Source organism: Cucumis melo, chromosome 3 (genome assembly GCF_025177605.1).
Source record: "Cucumis melo cultivar AY chromosome 3, USDA_Cmelo_AY_1.0, whole genome shotgun sequence".
Classification (NCBI taxonomy): Eukaryota; Viridiplantae; Streptophyta; class Magnoliopsida; order Cucurbitales; family Cucurbitaceae; genus Cucumis; species Cucumis melo.
This window is the reverse complement of record NC_066859.1, coordinates 28,726,212-28,753,485: the sequence shown is the minus strand read 5'-3', so window position 1 is coordinate 28,753,485 and position 27,274 is coordinate 28,726,212. Positions and strand designations below refer to the sequence as shown.

Below are 27,274 nucleotides of genomic sequence, written 5' to 3'. Positions count from 1 at the left end.
ATAATAACTAAAAGGAACAAGTTCCATTTTTATAATTAAATTTTTATGGGAGTATGTATAACAATTATAATGATAAAAATACATATGTGAAATTTGCCTTGAAAAAAAAAAATTGAAAGCATCATTTGAAAGAAATAAAATTGGAGTTGAATGTCTTATAAATTTGGGGAGGTATAAGATACTTTGCTCATAGCGTAGGTACATAGGATACTTTACTCTAATTGGTAACTAAATCGCTCCCAATTTATCATTGGCATTTATTCTTATCCCTGCTGTGACCTTAGGTAGTTCTCAAGCCAATCATCATTTGGGAAAATTGCAAAACTTTTCAACAATCATTGATAATTTCCTTTTGTTGTCTTTTTCTTTTTTAAAATAAAAAAGAAATTAATTGAAGCAGTTTTTATTTAAATTGAAGTAAATAAATAAAAGAAATATCATCGTTTTCACCCCAATTATTAAATGGAAATTTCGAGATGCAATGACCTTTGATCCATTAATAAACTCTTGTTGAACTATGTTTAATTAATTTTTCTTACTGATTGATGATTTTTGATGTTTTTGTAATTATGAAAAATAGAGGTATCTTTACAAATCAGTTCACTAGACTTAAACGACAACAAATGTTCATAGGGTGTGTAAATTAAAGAGCAATAATTAGGAATTATAAGTAATGTTAATTAAACGGGAAAAAGAAAAGGGAAAGTACTTTTGTAGGAGATTATGTATGATTTTCTACTTAGAAATATAGGGTACACGTGGCAAGAAAGTAAAATGTATACACATTTTGCTTTTCTCAAACATATTTAGATGTGTCAGCTTCACAAAAAAAATATATATTATTATTACACGTGAGTTTCTCCAAATTTTGGTAAAAAAGGTAGACCCATTTTTTTAATAGACATATGTAAGAACATATTTATAAACATAGCTGGGAAGAAAAATGGATGTCAAATATAACTTTTAAAAAATTAAATTATTTCATGGTTAGCAGATATAACTTGTTGACTGGATAATAATTTCTTTTCTTTTTTTAAATAACAAGAAATCAATCCATCACGATTTGATAATAATATTACATTTGAATAAAAGAGATTATATGAATAAAAAAAAAATTTAAGAAAAACTTAAAAGAATTAAAAAATTATTATCTACGCCAATGAAGTTTCACTCTTTTTCGGTGACTCAATATAGAAATGCTAAAGTTAAGCGTACTAGAAAAGTCCAAAATGCAATTAATCATGTTAATCAACGTCCCGTAAGTACTAGAAAAAGATGGAACATACAATCATCCCACTTACTCACTTAGATATTTGATTATACAGTATAAAACTTACTAATACATTGGTTGTTGTTTCATTTGATACGAATATATGATAGGTTAACTGTACTTTAACATGAGAAACACAAAATATGTAATATTGCAAACCTATGATAAATTAGAGTGTATCTAATGGATTTAATAGATTAAGTATATTATTCTCTTTGTAGAGCTTATCAACCGATTGTTCAATTACAATTTGTCACGTGACATGCTTTTTTTTTTTTTGTTTGTAATGTATTGTTATTTTTTTTCCATGTTGTTTATTATAAATGAATGCTAGTAAACATGCCTCAAACATTAATTGGTTAAATGAAGTGATTCATAGGATAGTGGGTCCAATAAAATCGTCTATCCACACAAAGTTCATATATGTTTATCTTATCCTTCATTATCTTATAATCATGGTACAAAGTTCTCAAGTTAAGTTGACAACCTAATATCAAAATTTATAGTCAACTAAGTGATTTATTAAGATCACAATTTAGTTAGTTTACTAAATTTTGATAGATTTTTTTTTTAATAAAAGATCTAATAAATTAATTATCCATCAATTTTGCATCTCCCAATAAGTCCTTAAATTTTAAAAAGTATATTCTATATAGAGACCATTAGACAAAAAATTGAAAGTTTAGGTTCACAAGAAGGAATTTTTGGGCTAAATTTCTTAATTGGTCTTGTTTAGTAATCACTTAGGGTTGTTTGGCAATTAATTAAAGTAAATGCAATATTTCAAAACTAGCAATTTATTACTATTATTTGTTACCTTTTACATTTATTATTATTTTTATTTGTTTACTATTTCTTTATCAAACTAAAATAGTCTAAACACTAAACTGTTATAATCCACTATTATAATAACTTATTTCTTATTCCAAATACTTCATTTGTTTTTTATTTTTATTTCTTAAATTTATGTCTATAAACACTACTTTTTATATTTTTTTTTGTTCGAATATTTATCTTCTAATGATTTAGAAAACCTAACTAAAATGTAGAAAATAAATAACTTTCAAAATTTGATTTTGCTTTTAAAAGTTGGTTTAGAATTTAAAAAGAATGTAAGTGACGGTAAGACATCGATATGAAACAAGTTCAAATCTCTCTCGCCCTCTCCCCAACGTGCTCCCATATAAATAGCCCCTACAAATTCCAGCGCCCTCCAATTTCCGAAACTTCTCAGCGCCAAAAATCAAAATTAAACAGAGAGTGGTGAACGGAGCGAAATTGAGAGGTCTCCGTGGTGCTCTATTTGACCTAGCCGCTCACGGACCACTTCACTGCCGCCGTCGTTCGTATTGGAATTCCGGTGATCATACTGTACTTCGTTCTTCAACTTTTTTTTCTGGATTGAGTTTCGACCAATCCTCACTCGTCTTCGGCTGTTTTTTCATTTCTCTTGATTTGTTACTCTAAATTAGGTGTTTATCGGCTGTTCTGTCCCGCTAATCTTGATTTTCATTCTGTTTTTACTCTCCGGCTATCATTCTGTACGTTTTTCAGATTTTTGTGTCGATTGAGTTTCGATCAATCCTCACTCGTCTTCGGCTGCTTTTTGTGTCGATTGAGTTTCGATCAATTATCACACGTTTCAGCTTCTTTTTATGTCGATTAAGTTTCGATACTCTAAAATTTATATCTCTACACTTGAAATATATTTATCGGCTGATTCATCTCGCTAATCTTGATTTTACTCGATCATGTACCTGAGTTGATTTATCGGCTGAGTCATCTCGCTAATCTTGATTCTTTCTGTTTTTACTCGATCATGTACCTGAGTCGTTGAATTAAACTGATCGTGCTGATGATTTCGTTGCATTTCGTGTAATTTTATTTAGCTTTCATTACAATTTTCTGATTGTTGCTTCAGACGTGCCGTAATTAATTTGATGATGCTTGAGTTGTTTCCGCTTGATTTCCGACTAAATAATCAATTCGTGTAATTATTTCTTCTTTCTCTATTATGCGCGGTTAAATTTATTGTCATTTTGCTTAATTACTGTTCTGTTTTGTTTCCGTCTTGCATCTGAAATGATCACGGAAAGTGAAGGGATATGTTCTTCCGATCACCAGAGTTAAGCTTGCATTCGTGTGAATGATTTTGTTCTTTCTTCATTCCACTTGTATTCGCGTGAATGCTTTTGTTATTTGTTCATTCCACTTGTATTCGTGTGAACGCTTTTGTTCTTTGTTCGTTCCACCTGTATTCATGTGAATCTATTGTTCTTTCACAAAATTGTGTAGTTTAATCTGGCTTTATATACTTCGGATTTTTTTATTTTTTTTGAATTCCCCTGCCTATTCACCTTGTACTTTATAGATAAAAAAAGTTATCATACTTTAGTTATAAGTTTATCTAACTCTTCCTTTTTGTTCTAAATCATAGACCGCGTTTATTCAAAATGATAGGAGCACTAATCACCAGAGGACTTACGTATGTTTATAATTATACTCTCAATCTATATATATGTTCAAATTTTTGCTCTACAAATTGTGATCGAGTTTATCTTTGTGGCGGTAGTATGATTTTGGGCTATGCCTATCCTGCTTATGAGTGCTACAAAACTGTTGAAACCAGCCAGCCGGAGATTGAGCAACTGAATTATTGGTGTCAGTACTGGCAAGTTGCATAACTCTTCAAATTTCTCACCATATTGATTTTGCAAATAATATCATTTCTTGATTTTTAAAGCTTTATCCATCCCTTGGTGGACGCAGGATTCTGGTGGCTATATTGACAATCCTCGAGAGAATTGGCGATTCTTTTATTTCTTGGTAGGTTTTTCTTTTACTTTTTCTTTATCAAATGTTAAATGTATTATTAGTGATATTTGAAAATCGTATTGAATATTGAAAAAATATCCTTGATATTTCTGAAACGGTTTTCAAAAATATAAATCTATATTTTGGATAGTTAAAATTTTGAAAGTATAATATTATGAATTTGAATTGTTTATTTCTTTTATTTCTTCAAGAATTCAAAAAGTTCCCTTAATACTACGGTTTTTTTTCTCGAAAAAACAAAGTTTAAAATATAAATGTTGAAAATGAACTTATAATGAAAATAAGAAATTTAAAATGAAAGTTAGATTATTGAATAAATATTGTAGAATGATTATAATTTATATTATATCACCATTTTGTTGTTAATATTTGATGTAGATCTATAATATGTGGATGTTAGAAAAATATTGATAGAAATATATAGTGGGAACTTTAATACCATGCCCAACCTATGAGCAATTGGTTTTGGGGTTTTTTTATATATTCTTTTTATTTTTATGATTGTATTTGCAAATGTAATGACATATTTTCTTAGACATTTGTAATTTTTATTACGATAGAAGAAAAACATTGGTTTTTAGGAATAGAAAAACTTAGATATAATCATGTTGTACTCATCTATTATGCATGTTTGATCTACTACATCTAGTTAAAAATTGTTACATGCTAATTTACTTTTTTTTTTCAAAAAAAAATATTTTTTATATAACTAGAGAAGGGATGAGCATAAACTTAAATGCAAATTAAGTTACACCTAAGTATTATTATTTACAAATTATACGATCATCTCTTCCAAAAATTAATTTTAAATTTCTTTAAAAATTGTTGCATTCTTGTACCCAGCACAAATTTCAAGTCCTTTCTTTTTTTTTTTTTAAATATACATACATAAATTTCTTAAAATCTTGAAAATATTAAGAATAATTTTTTCTATTAAAAAGAATAAAAATAAAATAGGAGATAATCCTCGAACTTTTCCATTTCGAAGATACCAACAAAATATACCTTGCTCTGCATTTTATGTTACCATTTCTCCTTTGGCTTGAAGGTTTCCGTTCTACGGTGAAGCAAAGTTGGCATTCTTCGTTTATCTATGGCATCCAAAAACTAAGGTACTTTGTTTATAATAAATTAAAATGAAAATTATTAACTTTAGTTTTTTTAAAAATAAATCTATAAAAAATCTGCTTCCATGTATTAGTTCTTTTGTTTTTTTTTTCTTTTTTTTATCTACATTCCAAAAGTCTTTTTATCTAACCTAAATTTAAAAAATTAATAAGAACTAGTTTGATCATGATTTTCTTGTTTAAGATTATTATTTTTTTAAGAACTTATGCTTGTGTTTTCTCTCGATTCTTTTTATATAATGGTTTTCATCTATCTCCTTCAAATGAGCAAAATATTATTTTTTAAAAATCAAAATCTATTGATATAGATAATAGTCAATTTATGAATTTTATCATTTAAAATAATTTCTCTTTAGAAAACTCAACTTAAGTTCTTAAAACAAAAATAAAAAATGTTAGCTATCCAACATAGAAATTTATAAGTTTTAGTGTTCATATATATTAAAACAAGAAAACAACAAAAAAACAAATAGTGTTATTAAATGAGAAAATTTTGTTTTTGCTTTTGAAATATACCAAGAATTCAAAATTTTAACGTGGAAAGATGGAGACTGTGATTAAGAAATTGTAAAAAGAAACAAACAATCAATTTTTTTCGTTTTCAGTGGTTGGTATAGTTGTAGTTAACTGTTAGCTAAAGTGATCGCTAATTATGATAAGGTAAATTATGAATAAAAATGATGAATTCATATATGTTAATGAAAACTTTGAGGAATGAAATGTGTTTGTTGTCAGGGAGCGAACCATGTGTATGATTCGTTTTTCAGACCATATATTTCAAAACACGAGCCTGTAATTGACCGCAGCTTGTCGGAGATGAAACTGAAGGCTAGCGATGCTGCTTTTCTCTACATTCGAAGAGCTGCTTCCTACTTTCAAACTACTCTCTTTGATATCTTTTCTAAGCTTAATATTTCTAATCCATCAACCACGGCTGCTCCTCCTCCCAAGGTAAACCCCAACAACCCCCTTTTTTCCTTTTTATTATTCTTCTTATTATTATTTTAACATGATGGAGAAATTATAAATTTGTTTTAGGTAATTTAGAAAAATAAATTAGAGTTAAAATTTACTGTAATTTTAAAACATAGAATTTAGCTATAGAGTTTAATAGCATCGAATTTTAACGGTAAGAAAGATGAAAATTATGGTATGAACTATTGCGAAGGTTTTATCAAATTATGTGTGGACTAATTTATAATTATAAATCATATGAACTTGAATTTTAACTTTTTCAAATAATGGGAAGCAAATTTGCAATTTAACTTTTCATGATTTTTCAATATGTTAAAATTGATTTTTAATGTTTGGAACATAGTGTAACTAACTAGTTTATTAGATATGCTTTTAACAAAAAAAAAAAAAAAAAAAAAGTTAAGAGAATTGGATTCCACGCTTTCACTGAATGTTATAACTAAAAAAGTTATATTTTTTGAAGATCTTAGGAAGGATAATCTCTTTTTCTTTCTTTCTTTTTTTTTCAATACAATAAAATGTTTTGAAATGGTCTTAAAAGGAATTAGTAAATTAGTCTTTTTTTTCCCTCAGGATGTATTTTTGGAAATCTTCTAAACAACTCGATACTTTTTAAAAATTTATTTTGTTAAAGAATCAACGAGAGCTTTATTAGTAACTATTTCTTACTTAGTAAACTATTTCCTACTAGTTAGCACATTCATCTTCTAGTTTTTTTATTATAACTTTTGGGTATGATTTTGTTTTGTTTAACAACTTTTTAATTAGAGTATATTACAGAACAATGATATTTAGAAAATGAAAATTGAAATCCCATTTCTGCTGTTTGAAAAAGTAGATAAAGAAACAAATAAACTTCTAGGTGAAAATAATTATGAAATGAAAGCTTAAGAAACATAATTATCAACTTAAATTTAAAATTTTCTAACACTTTCATATTTGGATTTTGTATCTTTATTTTAGGTGATGAGAATTTGAATATTTTAACTTTCGACTAACAAAAATTATTGTAAATGACAAAGTAGTTGAAAAAAAAAATATTCAATTATGATTAAAACTAAAACCATTATAATATCAATACAATATCTAATTTAGATAATTTTTCTTCAAAGTTTTAAGGAGTCTTTTCAAAATTGAAATATTTATAAAATACAGTGAAATTTTAGATTGTGAGACAAAATCTACGATTATATTATATTTTGTAAATATTTTCAAAGGTTTTATAATTTACAAATTTATCAAGATTATTTTAATAGTACTTTCCCTTTGAACTGTTATTTTTATTTCATACTAATAATCTAAGGAGATTTAAACTGAGTTTCACTCTTTAAGTTTAAGATGACATCTTTCTTTTCTTTTTCTTTTTCTTTTTTTTTTCTTTTTGGAAAACTGCTTTAAATATGTATTTGTTTCTCATATAAAATATCTTCAGAACACTACCTTTGAAAGTGGTTCTACTCGTGACAAACATAAAGATCCTTTTATTACTTTTTTTTTCCTCAATTACTTTATTAGCTTAAAGTCGCTTTTTGGAGAATCATCCAATCTTAATTGTTATTTTAAAAGGAAAATTGTTGTGGATGGCAAAAAAAAGCCATTCAAAAAATTAACTTGAAGCATTACATAGAAGGTCCCATGATTTCCTAGGATGGAGAAGTACTTAATATTAGTAATAATTCTGAATAGGATGCAAATTTAATATATTTGTAAATAGTAAATAACAAATTGGAGAACTTATTTAGGTTTCTTTCAAAATTGATTTTCAAAAATAAAATTTTAATTATTAGAACAAAAACAGTCAATAGAAACTTTTTTATCTTTTTTTATCTAGTATCTCACTTGTTGAGGTACTAAAAAAAATTTAGAGAATATTTTAAAAATAGTAAAATATTAAAAATATTTACAAAATGTAGCAAATTTCAAATATAGCAAACTAAATAAAATATTGAAATTGATTTAAGGTTAATTTCAAATATAACAAAATGAACTATAATATTTAGAAAATATCACTATCTATTGATAATGAATTACAATGGATCACTTTTTGTGTCTATCCCTATCATTATAGATGAAGATACTATTCTATCTATTAGTTTATCATAATCATCTCTGGATTGACTATTATATTTCTATTTTGAAAAGTTTTGTTACTAAAAATAATTTTCAACAAATACAAAAAATTTAAAATGTTACAGACGAGTAGGATATTTGTGCAAAAAAATAAAGAAAAGTTTGGAAATTAAAATTAAAAGTTTTTGAAAAGCTGTTTTCAGCTTTATTTTCGGGAAACAAAACTATAGGAGTGGTAAGACTTGTGGGTCCAGTCAAGCTAAGCATATGACTCAAAGCATCTCTTTAAATCCTACTCATGCGTATTAAGCTCCACTAAATGAAACAAATAATATATCTTTTTTATATTAAAAAATGAATAAATGAAAACCTGATCGAATCAAGTCGGTGGCAGTAAAAAGCATTTGGACTTGAGAACTTTCTGTGGTTTTAAATTCACGTGGCTTTGAGTAACCACTTGCCCTAACAATGTTATACAAAATGAGGTTTTACAGCCGCAGAAGCAACCATCAACCAAAGAGAAAGAGGAAGAGGAAGATGAAGAGGAAGAGAAAGACAAATAATAATTATTATCATAAACACAAATTCTCTTCCAATTCCCAATAAAATGGCGGAAATTGGAAGAAAAGCAATTCCAGAAGAAAACTCCATACTGTAAAACTATATTATCAATCCAAATAAAGATAACTGTAATTATGAATATCAAATATATATTAGAAACTTCTTATCATCACATTTCTTTCGACTCCACTCTCTCTATTCTTATTTCTTCTTTTCAAACTATATAATTTATTGTAACTCATGAACTTAACATGTTAGGTTAGGTTGATGGGTATAACATGATATCAAGAGAGATCATATACTCCCATAATGTCATTGGGGCCTTCTACAATATTTTTTAAGCCGATAAGTAAGGAGAATGTTCAAGGATGGAGGAGACTTAAACTTATATATACTTAGGAATCAAACACTAATCTAATTTGTTAGGTAGAAGAACTTGACCATTAATTAATGTTAATGGTAAGGGAGAGAAAATATGATAGAATTTATAAAGAAAAACAATACCTTCTATTAGTATAGCACCTTTGTTCTATAGTCTACAATAGCAAAATCATGAATTACAAAATCATATAAATATTATGGATATGGAGACATTATAGCACAATTAATTAATTGCACTAAGCATTTGAAAAGATTAAGGAAATAAAAAAGAGGAGCTATAAGTATAAGGAGATCTCAGGCATACCTCTCTTCAACAAAAATGCTGTGTAGAATAGACATAAACACTTCATATCTTCGAGCTGAGAGTTGATAACACTTCATTTTTATTCTCTTTTATTATCTGAGTAATCCCTTCGGAGGTAATTTTTCTGTAAGAAATAGAAAACTGTCGAAATATTGCGGTCTCTTTGATGGAAAAAAAAATTGTGTCGTGATCCATAAAGAAAACCTCTTGATATTGTTCGTCTTCCGGGACAAAGTTAAAAGTTGTGTTCCTCACCCCATAAATGCGTAATACTCACTTGTGAATTTGATTGGAACCAGTAATCATCGTCTATCTGTAAAAGGAGAGGCACGGGAGGAATTAATGATTAGTAAAATAATTGGAATTCATGGGGGCTTATAGTAGCTTTAAATTTGGACTTACATTATTATGTAAAGGTAAAATTCTTTGCATTCCATGAAATTCTTGGAAAGGAGAATAAGTATTGTTGGTAAATATGTTAGGATGACTCTGCTGTGCTAAGCATAGTTTTGCTTGTTTGGAAGTATTTTCTTCCAGCTCTTGTTTTGCAGTCCTACAAGCACCAAAAACATATAATGTTTTGAGAGATGGATACTTGAGAAACGAAGCAGAATCTCGAGATGAATGTTGTGTAATTGTACATGAAATGAGTTACGAGTAAGAAGAAGTGGCTGGCATGAAGAATATACCTCAAGAGGTATAAATCAATTGGCCCAGTGGTGCTTTTGATGATCATTCTACATTGCCTCTCAGAAAAACAAGCCTCCTGATTTTTATAGGGAACTTATTTATCAAACGCTAATGCTAATGGATAAGAGAAATAGCTAAAATTTATTAATGTATGATTATAACTACCTCGTCTGGATCGGGTACTTCGATACAGCTAGCTTGGGGGGCTTTAACTGCTATAAGTGTCTGATTCTATCCATCAATTACAGAACAATAGTGAGTTCAAGAGAAGATTGTTTAATGTTCAAAATTTATGGAAATTACAAAAGCTTCAAGAAAAATAAATAACCTTGAAGCAAGGAATTCGCAAGATATCTTCTTCTGTTATAAAAAGGTTCCTGATATGTAGTTCAAGAGGGACAAATGTTAAAGAAAAGAAGCAAAATGTAACTTTCAATACGAGTAAAAAGTTTGACGGGTCAATCTTACTTCCTGTAATTTGCATTTTGCTCGAGATTTCTTAGAAGTTCTTGTTTCTTCCTGCACAAAAGGCATCAGTGATCAATGAGTTTTTTTTTTCCTCTTCTTTTGGCAGTTTTTCTAAAACCGAACCAACCTTATGAGTTCATCAAGTTTGCGTTCATCTGCATATAAACTTTTAACTTCATCCTGCAATAAGATCACAGATATAGTGAACAATTTAGAATATGCAAACTGTGACTGTGAGTATGAATTATAGAGTTACAAGGGCCTAAAACATTTTTATTAGTCTGTACCAGTAATAGCATTCTGCCGACTGATATTTTTCATCATATCCATTGGAACGATAAATCTTCAGCAATATGCTCGATGGTGAATTTAGAGTCCCCAAAACAATCAACATGACATAATGTCATGTTAATTTCTAAGTTCTCGGTTGATCCCCAATGGTAAATGTCTACGCTAGAAAGGTCGAAAAGGGAAAGCTACTCCAAAAGTTAGTTAGAGAATGTTGTGAATACATTTTGTAGAGGGGCAGTGAGCTTTGAGATTATATCGTTAATTCGAGAAAGGTTTGAGCATATCCCTCTAACTTGCTAATCAAGTGTTAATAATGAGGTGACTTGGCATTCTTGTGAACTTGTTACTAATAAATAAAGATGAGATACTAAAATAATCTTCTTGTATGAGATGAGCTTCTAATATTTATTACTTGTTTGTATGACCCTACTAAGCAGCTCATCAACAGCGTTGCAGTTCACTAATTATTCCAAAATATTAGTTATGATATAGCAGGAGGATAAAAAAGAGCTCCTCCAAGAATCAAATCCAATTCTATTGTGAATGAAAAGTTATTCACAGAGAACTCGAAAACAAACTAATCTAATCCTAAATAATCAAGCATTTGATCAAGACACTCCAATTCACACTAGTCCTACTACATGAAATTAGCTTCAATTATAATGTGACTTTTAGTTCATCTATTTCAACCAAAAAAGATTCAAGTTCATATACAACAGAATGAAGCTTCTACAATAGTTACATTAACGAAACCGAAAGGAAAGCTCAAATTACCATCATTGATGTTCAATTCACGAATAAATATGATAATTTAATTTAACCAAACCCTTAGCCAATAAATCTGCATGCCATTGGTTGTGACGAACATATAATAACGAAAACAATATACTCGGTTTGTAAATGTTCAAACATCATAAAGACGGTGTGTAAAAGGAACCAGCTACAAGATGCTGATCGGAGCGCAAAGTATGATCAGTTGAGCGGTGAATTTGTAATAATCAATGCTTATACCAATCGTTAAGAAAAGCCAAATCAAAATTTTGAAAAAATAAAATCTCCAAGAAAAAAAAAGATAAGGCACCTTTAATCTACCAACTTGATCGTTGAGCTCTTGAGGTCCACGCCTCTCGCCTCCCCTGTTCATAAGATTTAAAGTCATTACTTACTACTTTGCAGTTTCCAGTGGAAAAACAAGGATAATCTCAATTTATTTACTTCCAACGTATGTGGTTCGTCGTGGTTTTCTCTATGAGGCCTATTCCTTCAAGAACATTTGTAATATCATAAATTCTCCTCTTCTGAACCTGGATCAAACATTATTCATAAGTTTTGTTGCAAATAAATAATTAATTAATCTCAGCTAATTTGAAGAGCTTCTCCATGACCTTCCAGGCAGAAAAATTAGATTCAATACCTTTAATACGTCTGCAGTTTTATTTAAATCAAGAGTTCCATCTTCAGCCTCCTGAACTAAACTGATAAATTTTTTTGTCAAGAAACCTGCCGATTAAAATACACAAATTTTCAAACCTCAAAGGCCAGATCCATGTCTCGTGAAATTTTATTAGAAACATGTTTGCTTCAATACTTTACCTAACGAGCTGTCATACCGACCGTTAGTAGATGGATTAGGACTATCAACAGGCTCTACAACAAAAGGAAAATACACAGAATTACAAAAGAGAAAATGAAAGAAAGAAAGAAGGCAGCTAGATGTGCATAATGCATAGTAAATGAGATACGGTTAGAAATGAAATGCATATGAGATGAACTCCAACCAGTTGACTAAGAAGGATATTGTAATTACCATCTACTGATTTTTGAGTCTTAGACTTCGAATTTTTCTGCAACTTAAATTTCTTGTTTTGCTTTTCATTTGCACTGGATACTGGTTCACATGAAGAATCATTAGATCGCATCCTCTGTTCAGAGGCTACGACTTGTCTACTAGCCAAAGCCTCGGAGTTACTAATATCATATGCTCGTTTCAACTGAAAAAAAATATGTGTTGATCCAGTAAATGTTTAGAGAAAAGAAACAGAAATATAGAAGTAAAATAGATCGATATGTAGATCATCGCTTCAGATATTAAAGAGTTTAAAGACATTCATAAAATATAGAAAAATTGCCTCGGTAATGCCTCGCAACATTTATGGACAGGATCTTACAGAACGGCACTCCACTACGGAGAAACCGGAAGCATGTTACAATTGCTAAAATAGAAAAAAAAAAATCTATTACTAAAAGTTCAAGAGAGACAAAAGTTAAGATGTGTTCCAAATCTTCACAACTCAATTAAATTCGAGAAAATTCTACTGGTTGAGAGTAAGAATTTACGCATTAATTAACAGCTAATCAAATCGAAGTAGAAATCACGATCCAGATTCATAAATCCACCAACCTTTACTCAATAAAACCTCGAAAATTCAATAATTGAATGAACACACCGATCTTCAAACTTAAATTAACACTTAAACAAGATTGATCGCACATCGCGAATCAGAAAACAAACAAACAGCAAAACGAAGAAGATAAATGAAATACTCACGTCTATCGTAGAAACTTTAGAATGTGCCTCGGGAGCGAGACGGCCGTCGCAAGCGTTGGACTGATCCGACGTTGGAGAAGGCCGATGATACTGAAGACAACACTGAGGCGGAAGAGCTAGAGCTGAGGAAGAAGAAGAAGAGAAAGACGACATATCGCGATTGTTAGAGTGAGAGCTAAGGAGATGAAATCGATAATCGGAGTGGCGGTGGCGGAAGATGAGATCTTCGACGGCCTTCGACATCGGAAAAGATGGAGGTAAAAGGGAGGGAGATATGGAGGATTTTGAAGATTGGAGGGAAAGAGAGAGAGAAAAAGGGAAGAAAAAAAAAGACAGAGAGAGAAGAAAGAGAAAGAGTACGTAGAAGCGGCGAACGAATAATAAAAGGAGAGAGAAAGAGATGGAATATTGGAATATATATATATATATATCAATAGTAATGAAGTAAAAATGTCATTTTAGTTCCAATGTTTTGAGTTTCATAACATTTTATCATCTTTCAATTTTATTTCATATATTTTATTAATAAATTCTAAAATTTGTTCATAAATTTTATCAAAAAATTTGCTAGAAAATAATTATTATTTTCATTTCCTTTGAAAAAATATGTTAAGGTAGGTTTGTTAGAACTATTCTAGATGCATATTCTTCGTAGGAAATAAGTTAGAAAGATCCAATAGAATTTTATATTATCTCGGTTGGACATTCAAACCAATCTTCAATACCATAGAAAAATGAACATAGAAAGATATAATTATTATTATTTAAAAAAAAATGATTTTTCATAGTCTATTAAGAACATTAAAAAGATTAATTTAGAAAAAATAAATTAATTAATAACTAAAATTAGATATTCAAAAGTTCATAAAATTAAAGTAAAACAATTTTAAAGTATAATAACTAAAATACATTTTGATAAGAATAGTAATATAGAGCGGACAAAGATCTAGAAATATAGTGAAAGTAAACGTAGTTCAAGTTAAAAAATAAATGTTATTTGATTTTTCCGATCACATTATATATAATAATAAAAAAAACTGAAAACAAGGATGATGAAAATTACATGAACGGACACCCAAATTCTTCTTTTATTTTTGGGCGGGAACGGATATATATAATATACCACAAATCGGTCAATTCCAATCTCCACTTCATACCTCATTTATTTTCTTATTATATTACAATCTTATAAATATATTGTAGAATAATTAATATTCAGTTTTAATATATTTTAGGACCCATATATAATATTTCAAATTTTGGCTTTTCTCAATTAAATATCAAAACTAATTATAACCTTATCTATTTAAATTTCATGTTTCCAAAAGGGAATCGGTTTTAATTTTTCCATTAGATTTTAAAATTGCATTTTATTCTGTTTTTAAGATGGTTAATAAATTAATACACAAACTTTCACATATGATAATTAAAGCTTCATTTAAATGTCACAATTAATGTAAAGTAGATTTTTAAAATAATAGCAAAACAAATATTAATATATGATTTTTTATTTAGTTGGTCTCTCTTTCCCTATGAGAAAATAAATGTTCAATTTCGAGTGTATAAGTTGTTAATGCAAAAGTTATGACAGATGATTTAACTATTGATATTTAATATGTACAAAAAAAACATTGCGGTCAACTTTGGTAATCTAGTTCGATTAAATTTTATCTACGTCTGGGGGGTTTCGAACATATGAGAAGAGATTATATTACTCTTAATAAAACGTAGTGATCAATGTTATGACTTAAGTTGTGACACTTCTACAAATTATCTTGTGTCAAACTTGAACTAATACAATATATCAAATAATGACTAAGCATAACATTAGAGGAAATACCCCCCCTAAAACACTGGTTTTCGACTCCCGGCAATTTTCTCCAAGTTCGTGAATTAATCTCCTGATTTCAAATCAATAGTTTTACATATTTGATCATCATCAAAAACTTCTTACCTCTCTTCGAACTTGTTTAATTTCTTTCTCGGTAAGAAACGTCTCTCTCTGTATCCTTGGTTTCCTTAAATACAGTTTAGTCATGTATTTGCTGTATCCAAACTGACTATAAAATAAGGAGATCCCAGCATAATATTTCCAACTATCAAAAACTAATATCTTTTTCAGTAATTAGTAACAATCAAAATAAAGAAAGTGAGACCACGTATTATTTTCTTAATACCTTTCTCTCTTTTTTTCTTTCTATGGGCTTTGTAGAGGAATTGTTAACTTGAATCAAGGGTAAAATTCGGTGGGTTATACATTTTATGAGTCCATACAATTAATAAGACATAAAATTGATATATTATTAGTGTGAAAGCCACAAATTTCTCAGCATAAACACCAAATAAGGAGTAGAGTTGCACATTAACTCAAACACTCCTAGATTTCATTTGGGTTGATGTAAAGCTGTCTTTGAACTTTTATGATCCCATATTGCTAGAGATGTAGTAGATTGAAATGGGATATATAAGATCGATTTACTTTTACACTTTCTTTTTCAGTGATTGTTGATAAGACTTTTATAATGCGTTTGGAGAGGAAAAGAGTTATGGAAAAAAATAATTATAATAATACTAATATAATGATAATATGTATTTGGGGAAAAGTTATTATTGGTAGTGTTATGGTAGTATGTGTTTGGAGGAAGAAATAGGAAATGTAGTATTATGATATTATGTGTTTGGAGGAGGGATTATGATAGTATTAGACTTATTCGAAAGGACGATGTGAATATATAACGTTAGCTAGGATGAAAATTTTCTGTTGGCTTTTCCAATGGTCACATTAATTTTTTCGCTATATTAGCCGCTACTAAAACAAAGTCGATGATGGTCTTGTTTGATTATTCGGTAGGCGTATTGAATGGGACTCGTTTTCATTCTTGGTCGGGGGTTATTCCTTTGTGGTTGTACACTTACCAATCAGGACAAAGATGTTACTGTAGTATCATGTACTACTTATACTTTTTCGTGTTTGCCTATTTCCCTTCGATTAAAGGGTTAGTTTTAAAATAAAATAGAAGAAACAAACTATTTACGCTCCATATAACAAAATCACTAAAAGGCAAAATTCACTAAATTTGATTTTTCCATGAGGTGTAAATGTTTTGTCAGATAATCTGATTTAGACAATTTTCTTTATTTAATTAAATTTATTTCTAACGGTATTGTAAATTTTGGGCCATTGAGATGCAATTATAGGATTTTTGGGTGCATATTTTGTTTATTTTTTTTATTAGAAAAGCAAATATAAAAATCAAAATCAAAATATTAGTATATATAAGCAAAGTCTATCTACGCTTTGATAATTCTCATGGTCAAGTCTAACCATATCATTGGTAGGTGGTCTATCACTCATCATAAACTCCAAAAGCTTATGAATCTAGAGATTTTTTTATATTTACAATTTTTTGATACATACTTAGTTATGATTCTTAAAATTGATACTCGTTACAATTTGAGAAAATTGACTAATTTATGCTAACTTCGTAGTTTAGATTTTCTTTAACGAAAATTGAAAACAAAAATACTACATGTGGTAAATTTTGGGTTCACATTTTCTCTGTACGGCCACATGAATCAATCATTTAGGGCAAGAAAGAACGTTATTGTAATGAGTCCAATGGCCAAAGCTTTTATTTCACGCAAACAAACCATTCATAAGTTTCGTCTGACGTTCTTTTCTTTCCTTTCTTTTAACTATTGAGCTCTTTGTTATTATTACACTTTTACTTTTAAATATGATTTCATTTATTTATTACCCGCAGTTTTTTTTTTAAATGGAAAAAGTATCAAATTATGATTTTAGTAGTTGATGGTTTGATGTCTTGTTCTTATAATTGTAGGCTAAAAAATATCTTATTTTATTTTTTCAGATTCTAAAACTCCATGACTATATGTTGTTATGGGTAATTTGGACCTATGAGCAACATTATCTCAATAAAATTACCATGTCACTCACACCGTTTGGACTAATGCAAGAGGAAGGAAGACGTCAAACCTTATTACAAGCTCCTTAATCTTGACATTGGCTCGATCCTAATAAATTAATCCAAAATGATCGTGTTTTGAGGTATTTTATAAGACTTTAACTTTAGGATGATTGCAATGGATAGGTACTTTAGAATTAATAATTAAATGTATAACAATATTTTAAAAGAATTACCGATATAACAATGACATTACTAATGGAAATTTAATAGCTACTCTAGTTTCGTTAATAGCGAATTCTTTTTGGTACCCTTATCTTTATTTCTGCTTTTTTTTTTTCAACTTTTCGTTGGAATAGTAATTATAATTGAAAAAGGCAAAACAAATATACAAATCATGCACAGTGCAAACTATATAATATATAACAAAGTCGATCGTTTAATTTGAATTTGAAGACAAATTCTTTTTAATTATATGCTATCTTCTATGCTGATCCATAGCGTAAGCAATTTGACTTTTTCTCTTCTGTCTATTTCTTTTTATGGTTAATATCTTTTAAAAAAATGATGTTATATAAAATAAGTGCATGGTGTACGTTAGGAGAGAATCTTTCGTCTTGCGTGCCAACTCCCACATACCAAAAGTGTGTATTGCTTTTACTTTAACAAATTATTTTTTGTTTACTAACCTCCTATTAGTTTTCTTCCCATCCTACAAATAAAATAAAACAAAATAAAAAATAATTAAAATAAAATAAATCAAAATATTTATAAAATTTCGTAAAATATTTATATATAAATACTGACAGAAGTTTTGCTATATGCATGGATGGAAAAGATTTATCGATAAAAAAAAAACATCACAAAAGTATTAACTAGAGAATACATGCCTCGATTCACCTTTCATAAAATTGATACATGGTTTTTATGTGAAATAATTAAAAAGAAAGAGGATGTTTATTGAGCTGTAATCCTAGTGATTAAATAAAAAGGGAAAGATACAAAACTAATTAAGAGAAACTGAAATACAAGCCCATGGCAAAATTTGGTTCTGACCTTCACTGCATTTTAAAGTTGCACTAAAATGCTATCGCATTGAAATTGTCATTGATGGTCGCATATCTTAGTCCCACTAAGAATGTATCCACCAAATGCATTCATCTGCATAAAGGGATGTGTTCTCGAAGGAAGAACCTGCATTATTGGGCCAAATATTGGTCATTCTCCAATTTATCGATGGTATAAATGAAAGATATCAAACCTCCGACCTTACTAGCATAGCTTCCGCTAATAAAATTGTAACATCTATTTCATTGGAACTTAGCATAACTTTTGTTCATAAAATTGTCACATATAAAAAACTTAGAGGGAGAAAATAAGCTTAGTTTCTAAAAACCAAATAGTTATTCAATGGGAACTTTAATTTTTCTCGCAATCCTATGTTGTTAGAGTCTTCATAGGATTCTAAAATCCTAAATGGATTCCACATAGAATTTGATTTTTGAAACTATTCCCAAACCCTTTTAACCTTTCCACACTTTCACCAACTACCACCAGTTAGTCAAACCATGCAAATCAAGACATTTTCGTTTCACTGTGCAATCAGACAAATGTAGTTTTCATACAAGTCAAGACTTTGTAAATATCATGAATGTATAAATCCCTCGTTTAAATGCGGACTATTGTTTTTCAATCCTCTCTTAACACTCCACTTTTATCTCCTAGAGCAACAATATAATTCCTCATTTCTCATTTTAACTCCAAAACTTTGTTAAAAGGGAAGTATGGGGAAATGTAAAGCCATCAAACCTGATATTCACGAAGCCAGGGTTCTGAAATTTGCAAGTTGATTGCCATCTTCTCAAGCTGTAGTTTATGCATGCAAGTTGCAAGCGGCTGCATTCAACGAAAAAAGCAACTTAATCAAACTGATGCATATGCATATACATAACATTGATATAAAATCACTCCCCCTATTGAAAAGGAAACAAGGATATAAAATCACTCCCACAAAACATGACATCGCATTTCTATTTGGATCTCCATTTGGAAATAATAATGACAATATCTTTATTTTATAACGAGGGGATTGAGCTCCACTCCTCATGGTCATGGTTCGTCCCTCGCTAATTCTTAGAGAGACTATCTTTAATATATTCTTAAAATCACTTTTATCAATCTCAAAGTCATGCTAATCAAGACTTTAATCACTCAAAATAAATTTAATATTTAAACTTATACATTTACAAGCAATTTTCATTTCATCAAAATTGGTTTTGATTCATTAAAAGCAAGTTTCATAATTGATTTTTAAAACAACAAACGTGAGTTTGACCTTGTTAGAATTACTGCCAAACATGCCTGACATAAGGATATTAAATTATGAAGTTCAAATTCACCAAGCCTTTAGAGCCCTCCTTGAGAAGGTAAGGTAAATTTTAAGGAACTTTTGTTCAATATTTCTTTTTTTCTTTCGAAGACCAACCTGAAGATACTGGTGATAAATAGCAAATGGGGCAGAGCTAGCTACAAGAGGTAACAGATCTTTAACAAGCCTCCATGCATCCGACTGTGGTGCAGCAATTATTAGGCTGCAATCAATCAAAATTAATTTAGTGAATTACTATTGATAGTGAAGCAAATTTTACCACCAACCAATACTCATTGCTCACCTAGTAAAACCGTTTTCCTTCCATAAATTAATAACTTCTGGCGGTGCCTTATCTCCAGCTTTTGCACATTTAAATACTTTTGTCAATGGAGAAACTATAGACTCTGAGTTGAGATCTGAGGACTGATCTGTGGATGGTAGAGGGCTTTCGTCCATACTAACAGGTTGAGATGCCTGCTCCTGTACATTAACCTTTATCAAAAAAGAAAAAAGAAAAAAGAAAGAAGGAAAAAAAGAAGGTACCATCCAACCAAAACAGTTTAAAATGAATTCTAAAAGTAACAAATTTAAACTGGTACTTTTGGAAGGACTAAATTAAGTAAGCACATATTATTTTGTTTAGTGACTTGAATAAATAAATAAATATAGATATAAACATATCTATCTGTATATACCAATAAAGAAAGTGATGTGTTGTGTCCCGTATCTGTGATTACGGTATCAAATACTTAAAATTTTGAAAAGCACTCAGTCAAGAGCACTCTTCAGTCTTCAGCGTTCCAGAAGTCAGCTCCTTCCAAATTCCTCTTAAGAAAACATTAAGAAAAGAAAAACTCTACTTACACTGACTTTGTTTTCACCATTAGGCTTGGTAGGTTCAATTTGGGATGAGGTGAGGTCGGCAAGAGATGACCGCATTATCCTGGTGAACAAAGACTGATTGAATGGTGTAGAAAATAGAAAATAGAAAGTACATTTTAAAAAATCTGCAATGCAACGAAGATGTAAGAAAGAGGACTAAAGCAGCAAACCTCGAGCAAATTTCATCATCAAAGTTGAATATTCTTACTATATCCATAGGGTTTGGAGTATTTCCAACATATGTGTTGCAAACAGAGCCCTTGCCTGTAAAAACACACAATGGAGCATTATAGAATGTAGAGCAGCACACAACATTGTAAATATCATATGGAAACTTGAGACCGAACAATAGATTTCCCCTGTTTATTTGATTTATGCTTATGGACAACTCAAACTAATGGTGAAAGAGACTTTGTCCACCCCAAACGCCATGAAACATGGCTTTTAAGCCGTTAAGTTTTCAACAAGGTATAATACACTTGCGACCTTCAAGGTATCTCCAAATATTGTAAGCCTTACCTCAAAACCAGAGCATCTTGGATGGACAACCGACAGTATTTCATACACTATTTGTAACTAGAAAATACACTTAACAGCAAAGAAACTATAAACATGACTGATTAGCTGGACCATTAGACCTAATTTTGCTTGAGACAAGTACAAAGAAGAGACTGTGAGCATTCACTCAAGTGATTTTAAGCCCACCTGGTTTATACCCAAGGTTTTTTCATTACACACATATAAACCTAGATTTGTACCACGGCTGACATTCATAGATGATTTGCAGCCACTTTTTGAAAAAAATGAGCCCACCCTGTATACTTTTTTTAAAAATGCCAAGAATAATAGAGAGATACCTCCTAGGCGCTCAGCCACTGCTCCGGTGAGAAGACCACCAACCATATCAACCACAAGGACATCGGAATTTGCAGTCACATTGCCAAATGAAAGAAGAAGAGATAAAGCATCCAATCGCAAGAATCTGAATCAAAAGCAAGGAAATAGAAATCAAGCAGATCACTGTTACGCGAGCGCACCAACATAAAATTAAATTAAATTAAAATGTGGAAAAAATTAAAACTGAAAGGGAAAAATTGTAGTGAAAAAGTGGACAAATAAATTACCCAATTCTAGCTGGATATTTCTTGAAGTATGCCTCACATATACTGTAAGACGGGGGAAAATATCAGCAATTCAAGTGATGCTACAAATACAAATATTCATGACTGTGATCTACCATGCATTTATCTTTTAATTGGATTACTATTATTATGTATACCTTCGAGTAAAAGGTCTCCTCAAAAGTACCCTAGGAGCATACTTCTTTTGTTTTCTGAGCCTATATTTTTCCTGCATGTAAAATTTGGACAACTTTAGAAAATGCTACAAACAAAGATGAAGCTACTCAGGTATGCACATTCTGATCACCTGAGAGAAAACTGTTTTCTTATCAAATGTTGCACTGTTGGCAATGAGAGCTTCCACAATTTCATCACCAGTTGCACCCTGACTACATATAAAGAGACAGAGCATCCATCATGGATAATAACATATTTAAGAAAAAGACAACGGGAAGTTCTGTAAAATAAATCAAAGAAGATCAATTCCCATAAATTTCAAAACAATGAGGAGAATGTGCGGAACAGACCCCGTGCCACTAAAATCCTAGTACAGTGGTCCCACATGATCGGCTTCCTGCAAGTGAGATGCCACGGAGCTAGAATCACTGTGACAAAGGCAGGGTTCAAGCAGATTCATTGGGCTGCAAAGTTTGATCGCTCTTTTTATGAAACCAACCAATTCAAAAAATAACGATGCCCATATACCCTGAATAGGAATAGGACCGAAATTGCCAGAGCATTTCATCATATTCAAGACTTTTGGACTTCATCCACAGTGATAAAAATGTGTTTGGATCAATATTTTAAAAGGGTAAAGCCAATGGTGCGCCTCCAAGGCAATATGAGGGACAGAATAAAACAAATTATACGACTTAACCCGTAGCAAAGCAATATCTTACCTTCGCATTGCATCAATATCTTCACTAGAGAGGCTTTGGGCCTTATTATTGTCTACAAGCGCTCTGTTATCTCTCAGCTCATCTTTTGTCACCTGCTCTTCCTTCATCTCCTCCGTTTCCTGACAGTTAATGCCTTAAAAAACAAAATATACCCAAATAGCACATCGCTTCAGTTAAACTTTTTTTCCGCAAAGATGAAACCAATTCATTAACAAAATCCACAGTAAGGAATCAAAACCTTCTTCTCTGGAAGGCATAACGCGAGCCAGCTGTGGACCATTCTCTCCGTTTTCAATTTGAAACAAGGAACCAAATGGGCAACCAATTAAAGGCTTAAGAGAGAAACTTTTGTTCCCAATTTTCAGCGTCCTGCAAATCAAAGTAATTTTCATTAAAATGCATCACAGTTACTCAGCATTGAGAACCAGAAATCAACACTCAAACTTGAGACATACGAGGCGGGAGAAAGTCGAGCAAAAACCAGGCGGTCACCATCATTGACGTCAAGCAAAACACTGCAACCTTCCCATGTCAATCTAGGGTTTCGACGCGAGTCGGATTGAAGAATAGTAGTCGAGGACATCTTGAAACTACACTAAGAAGATTAATAAGTTAAGAAAGCATGAAGTATAGAGGATCAAAAGAGTGGGAATTTGCTATGGGTTCTGTGTGATTTTTAGGGTTTAAGGAGAGAGAGTAACGGTTGAAGCAGGGACAAGGAAATGCACAGCTCGGAACGAGAGGGTTCAACCGTTGGGTGTTGTTCGTGGGCTCGACCGAATCGAAAGTCCAACTTCAGTCGGACGTGTTCAAGCCTTTGAATCGTGGACCAGCTAAACAAAAAATAGTGCAACCGATCATCCACTATTAAATATACGTCAATATTTCATACAAATTTGTAAAAAATACTTATAAGTATAACAAAATATCTTTTTTTTTAAGTAAATATTTTAGTTCTTTTAGGTTTAAAAACATTTCATTTGTTTTTTAGTTTAGTTTTTTTTTTAACATATTTATCGCTATCTATATTTTCAACGCAATTTGATGTATATATTGTATATCCATACAGTTTATAAAGTATATAACTCACTACATGTTTAGAGCTCAAATTATAATGGTTGAAAATAATAGTTTGTGTTTTCAACCGGTATGATCTACAATTGACTATAATATCATTATTTTGAATCTTATTGTATTTACTTTCCTATCTATACTAGATTAATATGCATCCTTAATATGATGTCCTACACTAAAATAGTTATACCTTAAATATATATTATTGCGATCTACAAACTAAATATGTAGTCTATAAAATTATAATATAACCAATTCAACCCTTTAATAATCTTTTTCTTATAATAAGGGAAAAAATAAGAATGAGTTTAAATTAAATATCATGATAACTTTGACAACTCTTTTGACCTACTCACCTTAACAATATCATAATCTTGATTTATTGAGCAACAGCATACCATAATTAAGAAGAAAACAATAGGGGATTTTCCTTATTTGTTCACTAAAAGCGTATTTGATAGATAATTTGAAAACAAATAATCAATAAAAACAAATTTGTATTTTAAGTTGTCGTATTTGGTTGTAAATATAAAATTGGATCTAGTTTTAAAAAATATTAAATGTGTTTATACTATATATTTATAAATCATAAAACTAACTATACTTACCATTTAGTTGACAATAAATAATTATTAATTTGTTTATGAATGTAACTTGCTTAAAAATTTGGATAAATTTAAATTTTAGCCTCTATTGGTGAGAAAGTTTCGAGTTTAGCATGTAGTTTAAAAATTTGGATAAATTTAAATTTTAGCCTCTATTGGTGAGAAAGTTTCGAGTTTAGCATGTAGTTTGATAAATTCTCAAATATAGTTATTATTTAAAGTTTTTAAGAATTAAACTATTTTATATGATTTTATCAAATCAAATATACTAAATTCTATCTATAAACCATATAAACTAAATTCTATATTTTTAAAACCACAAAGACCAAATTTGTAATTTACTATAAAAATGTATAAAATTATTGTTTTATTATACAATATATAATTCATAATACAAAGCACAACATATATTATATTGAAAATTTAAAATAAAATTATAATTTCACGTGATATATTTTTAAATGTTTTATATGTATTCAATGTAGTATAATTCTATTTTTTTTAAAATGTAATTTACAATAAAAACATAAAAACGTTGTTTTCATAATTTGTACCGTTTGGATCACATAATTGATAAACTATTTTCAAAGACTTAATTTAGATTATTTACCAAATGTATATATACCGAAAACAATAAATTTTGAGACATAAAATATAATCCAAAATTTCTATCGAACAGTTTTTAGTTGTTGATTTACAACTTACCACGTGATAAATTCTTGATCTTTTTTCTTAAATATTTTTAGTATGTTTTTAATTAGATAGTTTAATTGGGTTAGAAAAAAAGACATGTAGCCAAGTGTCGCTCAAATAAGAGGCAAAAAGGGGTAGGAGACACAATCAGTTCAAAAATGTCCAAAACTCCTTAAAATTAATGATTGATAACAGGGTCCTTAACTTCAACTGCTCAAAAGCCCAACCTACCTGAAAGGATTTTATTAATATTACTTTAGTTTTATTATCATTCCCAACTGCTCACTGTCTCGTTTTTCCTCTTTATATATTGTTATTATTTTCTAATTTTTCTTCTCATAGAAGACTTCTTATTTCAATAATTTCATATATATTCCAATTTCTCACATCAATTACAACTATTGATCGAAACGAAAATATTTATCGATATATCTATAAACTAGAAGTTTAATATTATAAGCAATATCATAAATATATATTTTAAACATCTTTTATAAGTGCTCGTAAAATACAAACAATATCATCTATTTGGTCTAATACGAATATAGATCAAATAATAATAACATATTCATAACCTAGTTTGAGAATAAATGTAACCTACTTATTAATCTAAATAAATAACATAAATTTTATCATATCAATATTTTACCAAATATATCCATAAAAATAAAATGTCAATATCGATATTGAAATGCATTGATATTTTAACTCTTGTTATTGGCTCGATAAATATTTATCTATCATCATAATAAAAGAACTCTAAACGAATTGAAATATTTTAAAAATTAAAAATTATGGGCATTGTTGAAACTTGTCTCAAAATTTATAGGCATGCATATATTTATATGAAATTTAAGCCTTAAAAAAATGCTTAGCTTAAAAAAGAAGAAGACACTTAAAAAAGAATAACAATGATTTGAGTTATCCTAATATAAACAAATTAGAAATTGATTAGAGAAAAATCATTACCTCACATGGATACTTCGGCGACGGCTTCTCAATTTTTCTATAAACTCTTCCCAAACACCACAACAAGCTATCCACGGAAAATAAGAACCAACTCATTTTCATTCCGCACACCATACCCTCATAACCAAACAATCCTCAAAGAGGAAGTCACAGTTCTCACATGAAGAATCCAGCCGTTTCGACGAGGCCGAAATCAAACGGAGCAAACACCTTCGTCATTCACGTGAAGGATGATCAAGATGATTACAGAGGAGGAAGTCCGGCCCCAAGAATCTCTCCGGCGAGGATCATGAGCCGGATCCGCCGTGTTCTGATGCGATTCATATTCTATTTACCTTCTCGAGGTTCGTCAGCCGCGGCGGCGGCGGCAGGGCCATTTACGGCGTTGAAGCAGAAAAATCTGGAGAAATTTGAGCCGCCGAAGACTTCCTGCAGTTCGAGTTACTCGTCTTACTCGCATTACAACGAAGCCATTGCCGATTGTATTGAGTTCTTTAACAAATCGTCGCAGGATCAAATCGGCGTCGATGAAGGCAGAATTTCCGATGCAAATGCGATGGTATGAGATAATATTGAATATGATGATATAATGATGCACATACATGTACGTATACACAGGAAGCAGTAATTCGATGTTGAATCGTTTCGATTCTCTGATTTTTTAGGTGTCAACGAACAAGTTTAATCGGCGAATTAATTCGATTTTAAATCTGTTTTTTTTCTTTACCAACCGCCGTTGCTGATTCTGCGGTTTGAGATTGAAACAGAGTATCATCGGTCGTCGCTTATTTCAGTTTCTAATTTCTTCTTCACGTTTGTCGGTTTGTCGTAACTTTTTGATTTCAATTTGATTGGAAGTTTTACGGAAGAAAGGAACTTGCGCGACGACGAGTTTTTAAGCAAGAACAATTTGAACGGAAGTTAGAATTAATCTCTATTCCTGCACGAAATGATTTGACAATATGTTTAAACATGAAAAAAGAAAACTTGGATGGATACTAATATGCACCAATCTCGTATTTTACTACAAAAACAATCAAATAACCAAATATTTATTTATTATTATTTTGTATGTGTGATAGAGAGATGAAAAATATAGGAGATAGAAAATGTGTACCAGGGATGAGCACAATGAATAGAAAAATCTAGTTAACCAACCAAAATTCTGATTGAATTAGTTGGTGTCAATTTGGAAAAAATATAATCCAAACCGA

General features: G+C 30.1%; 3 protein-coding genes across 7 annotated transcripts; 1 reads left to right on the top strand and 2 right to left on the bottom strand.

Annotated features, from left to right (window-relative positions):
• Positions 1-2,404: 2,404 nt before the first annotated feature.
• Positions 2,405-9,012, top strand: LOC103488035 (putative HVA22-like protein g). Of its 2 annotated transcripts, none has more exons than XM_008446570.3 (7): positions 2,405-2,630; positions 3,708-3,755; positions 3,843-3,941; positions 4,040-4,096; positions 5,154-5,217; positions 5,968-6,183; positions 8,772-9,012. In XM_008446570.3, the coding sequence occupies exons 2-7, from the start codon at positions 3,724-3,726 to the stop codon at positions 8,838-8,840; spliced, it is 537 nt and encodes a 178-aa protein (XP_008444792.2). In that variant the 5' UTR covers positions 2,405-2,630; positions 3,708-3,723; the 3' UTR covers positions 8,841-9,012. The 2 variants fall into 2 exon arrangements, with proteins under 2 accessions (XP_008444792.2, XP_008444791.2); XM_008446569.3 differs by having other exon boundaries at positions 8,763-9,012.
• Positions 9,013-9,326: 314 nt separating this feature from the next.
• On the bottom strand, positions 9,327-13,908 carry LOC103488036 (transcription factor E2FC). Of its 2 annotated transcripts, XM_008446573.3 has the most exons (14): positions 13,521-13,907; positions 12,780-12,963; positions 12,566-12,619; positions 12,387-12,472; positions 12,188-12,276; positions 12,054-12,108; positions 10,809-10,861; positions 10,682-10,732; positions 10,542-10,590; positions 10,379-10,444; positions 10,213-10,289; positions 9,926-10,076; positions 9,728-9,836; positions 9,327-9,647 (listed from the first exon to the last, which is right to left on the bottom strand). In XM_008446573.3, exons 1-13 carry the CDS (start codon positions 13,761-13,763, stop codon positions 9,759-9,761), a joined length of 1,236 nt encoding a protein of 411 aa, XP_008444795.1. In that variant the 5' UTR covers positions 13,764-13,907; the 3' UTR covers positions 9,327-9,647; positions 9,728-9,758. The 2 variants fall into 2 exon arrangements, with proteins under 2 accessions (XP_008444795.1, XP_050938311.1); XM_051082354.1 differs by having other exon boundaries at positions 9,580-9,836; positions 10,379-10,438; positions 13,521-13,908.
• Positions 13,909-17,838: 3,930 nt separating this feature from the next.
• Positions 17,839-23,529, bottom strand: LOC103488037 (uncharacterized). Of its 3 annotated transcripts, XM_008446577.3 has the most exons (14): positions 23,175-23,527; positions 22,958-23,088; positions 22,720-22,852; positions 22,128-22,209; positions 21,979-22,049; positions 21,824-21,865; positions 21,557-21,681; positions 20,870-20,963; positions 20,682-20,760; positions 20,119-20,297; positions 19,932-20,037; positions 19,256-19,342; positions 18,503-18,640; positions 17,839-18,158 (listed from the first exon to the last, which is right to left on the bottom strand). In XM_008446577.3, exons 1-13 carry the CDS (start codon positions 23,300-23,302, stop codon positions 18,551-18,553), a joined length of 1,347 nt encoding a protein of 448 aa, XP_008444799.1. In that variant the 5' UTR covers positions 23,303-23,527; the 3' UTR covers positions 17,839-18,158; positions 18,503-18,550. The 3 variants fall into 3 exon arrangements, with proteins under 3 accessions (XP_008444799.1, XP_050938310.1, XP_050938309.1); XM_051082353.1 differs by lacking the exon at positions 17,839-18,158 and having other exon boundaries at positions 18,318-18,640; positions 20,119-20,291; positions 23,175-23,529; XM_051082352.1 differs by lacking the exon at positions 17,839-18,158 and having other exon boundaries at positions 18,318-18,640.
• Positions 23,530-27,274: the final 3,745 nt, after the last annotated feature.

Excerpts from the sequence above, each read along its gene's own strand:
- LOC103488036 (XM_008446573.3), bottom strand. The coding sequence starts at position 13,763 with ATGTCGAAGGCCGTCGAAGATCTCATCTTCCGCCACCGCCACTCCGAT. Across the intron at positions 12,964-13,520 it reads CTAAAGTTTCTACGATAGAC|TTGAAACGAGCATATGATAT; the intron begins GTGAGTATTTCA and ends ATTTTTTTTCAG. Across the intron at positions 12,109-12,187 it reads ACGAACCACATACGTTGGAA|GGGAGGCGAGAGGCGTGGAC; the intron begins GTAAATAAATTG and ends TCTTATGAACAG.
- LOC103488035 (XM_008446569.3), top strand. The coding sequence starts at position 3,724 with ATGATAGGAGCACTAATCACCAGAGGACTTAC. Across the intron at positions 4,097-5,153 it reads GGCGATTCTTTTATTTCTTG|GTTTCCGTTCTACGGTGAAG; the intron begins GTAGGTTTTTCT and ends TTTGGCTTGAAG. Across the intron at positions 6,184-8,762 it reads CGGCTGCTCCTCCTCCCAAG|GTTTTACAGCCGCAGAAGCA; the intron begins GTAAACCCCAAC and ends ATACAAAATGAG.
- LOC103488037 (XM_008446577.3), bottom strand. The coding sequence starts at position 23,302 with ATGTCCTCGACTACTATTCTTCAATCCGACTCGCGTCGAAACCCTAGA. Across the intron at positions 20,761-20,869 it reads GATGATGAAATTTGCTCGAG|GATAATGCGGTCATCTCTTG; the intron begins GTTTGCTGCTTT and ends TTTGTTCACCAG. Across the intron at positions 20,038-20,118 it reads AAGGAAAACGGTTTTACTAG|CCTAATAATTGCTGCACCAC; the intron begins GTGAGCAATGAG and ends GATTGATTGCAG.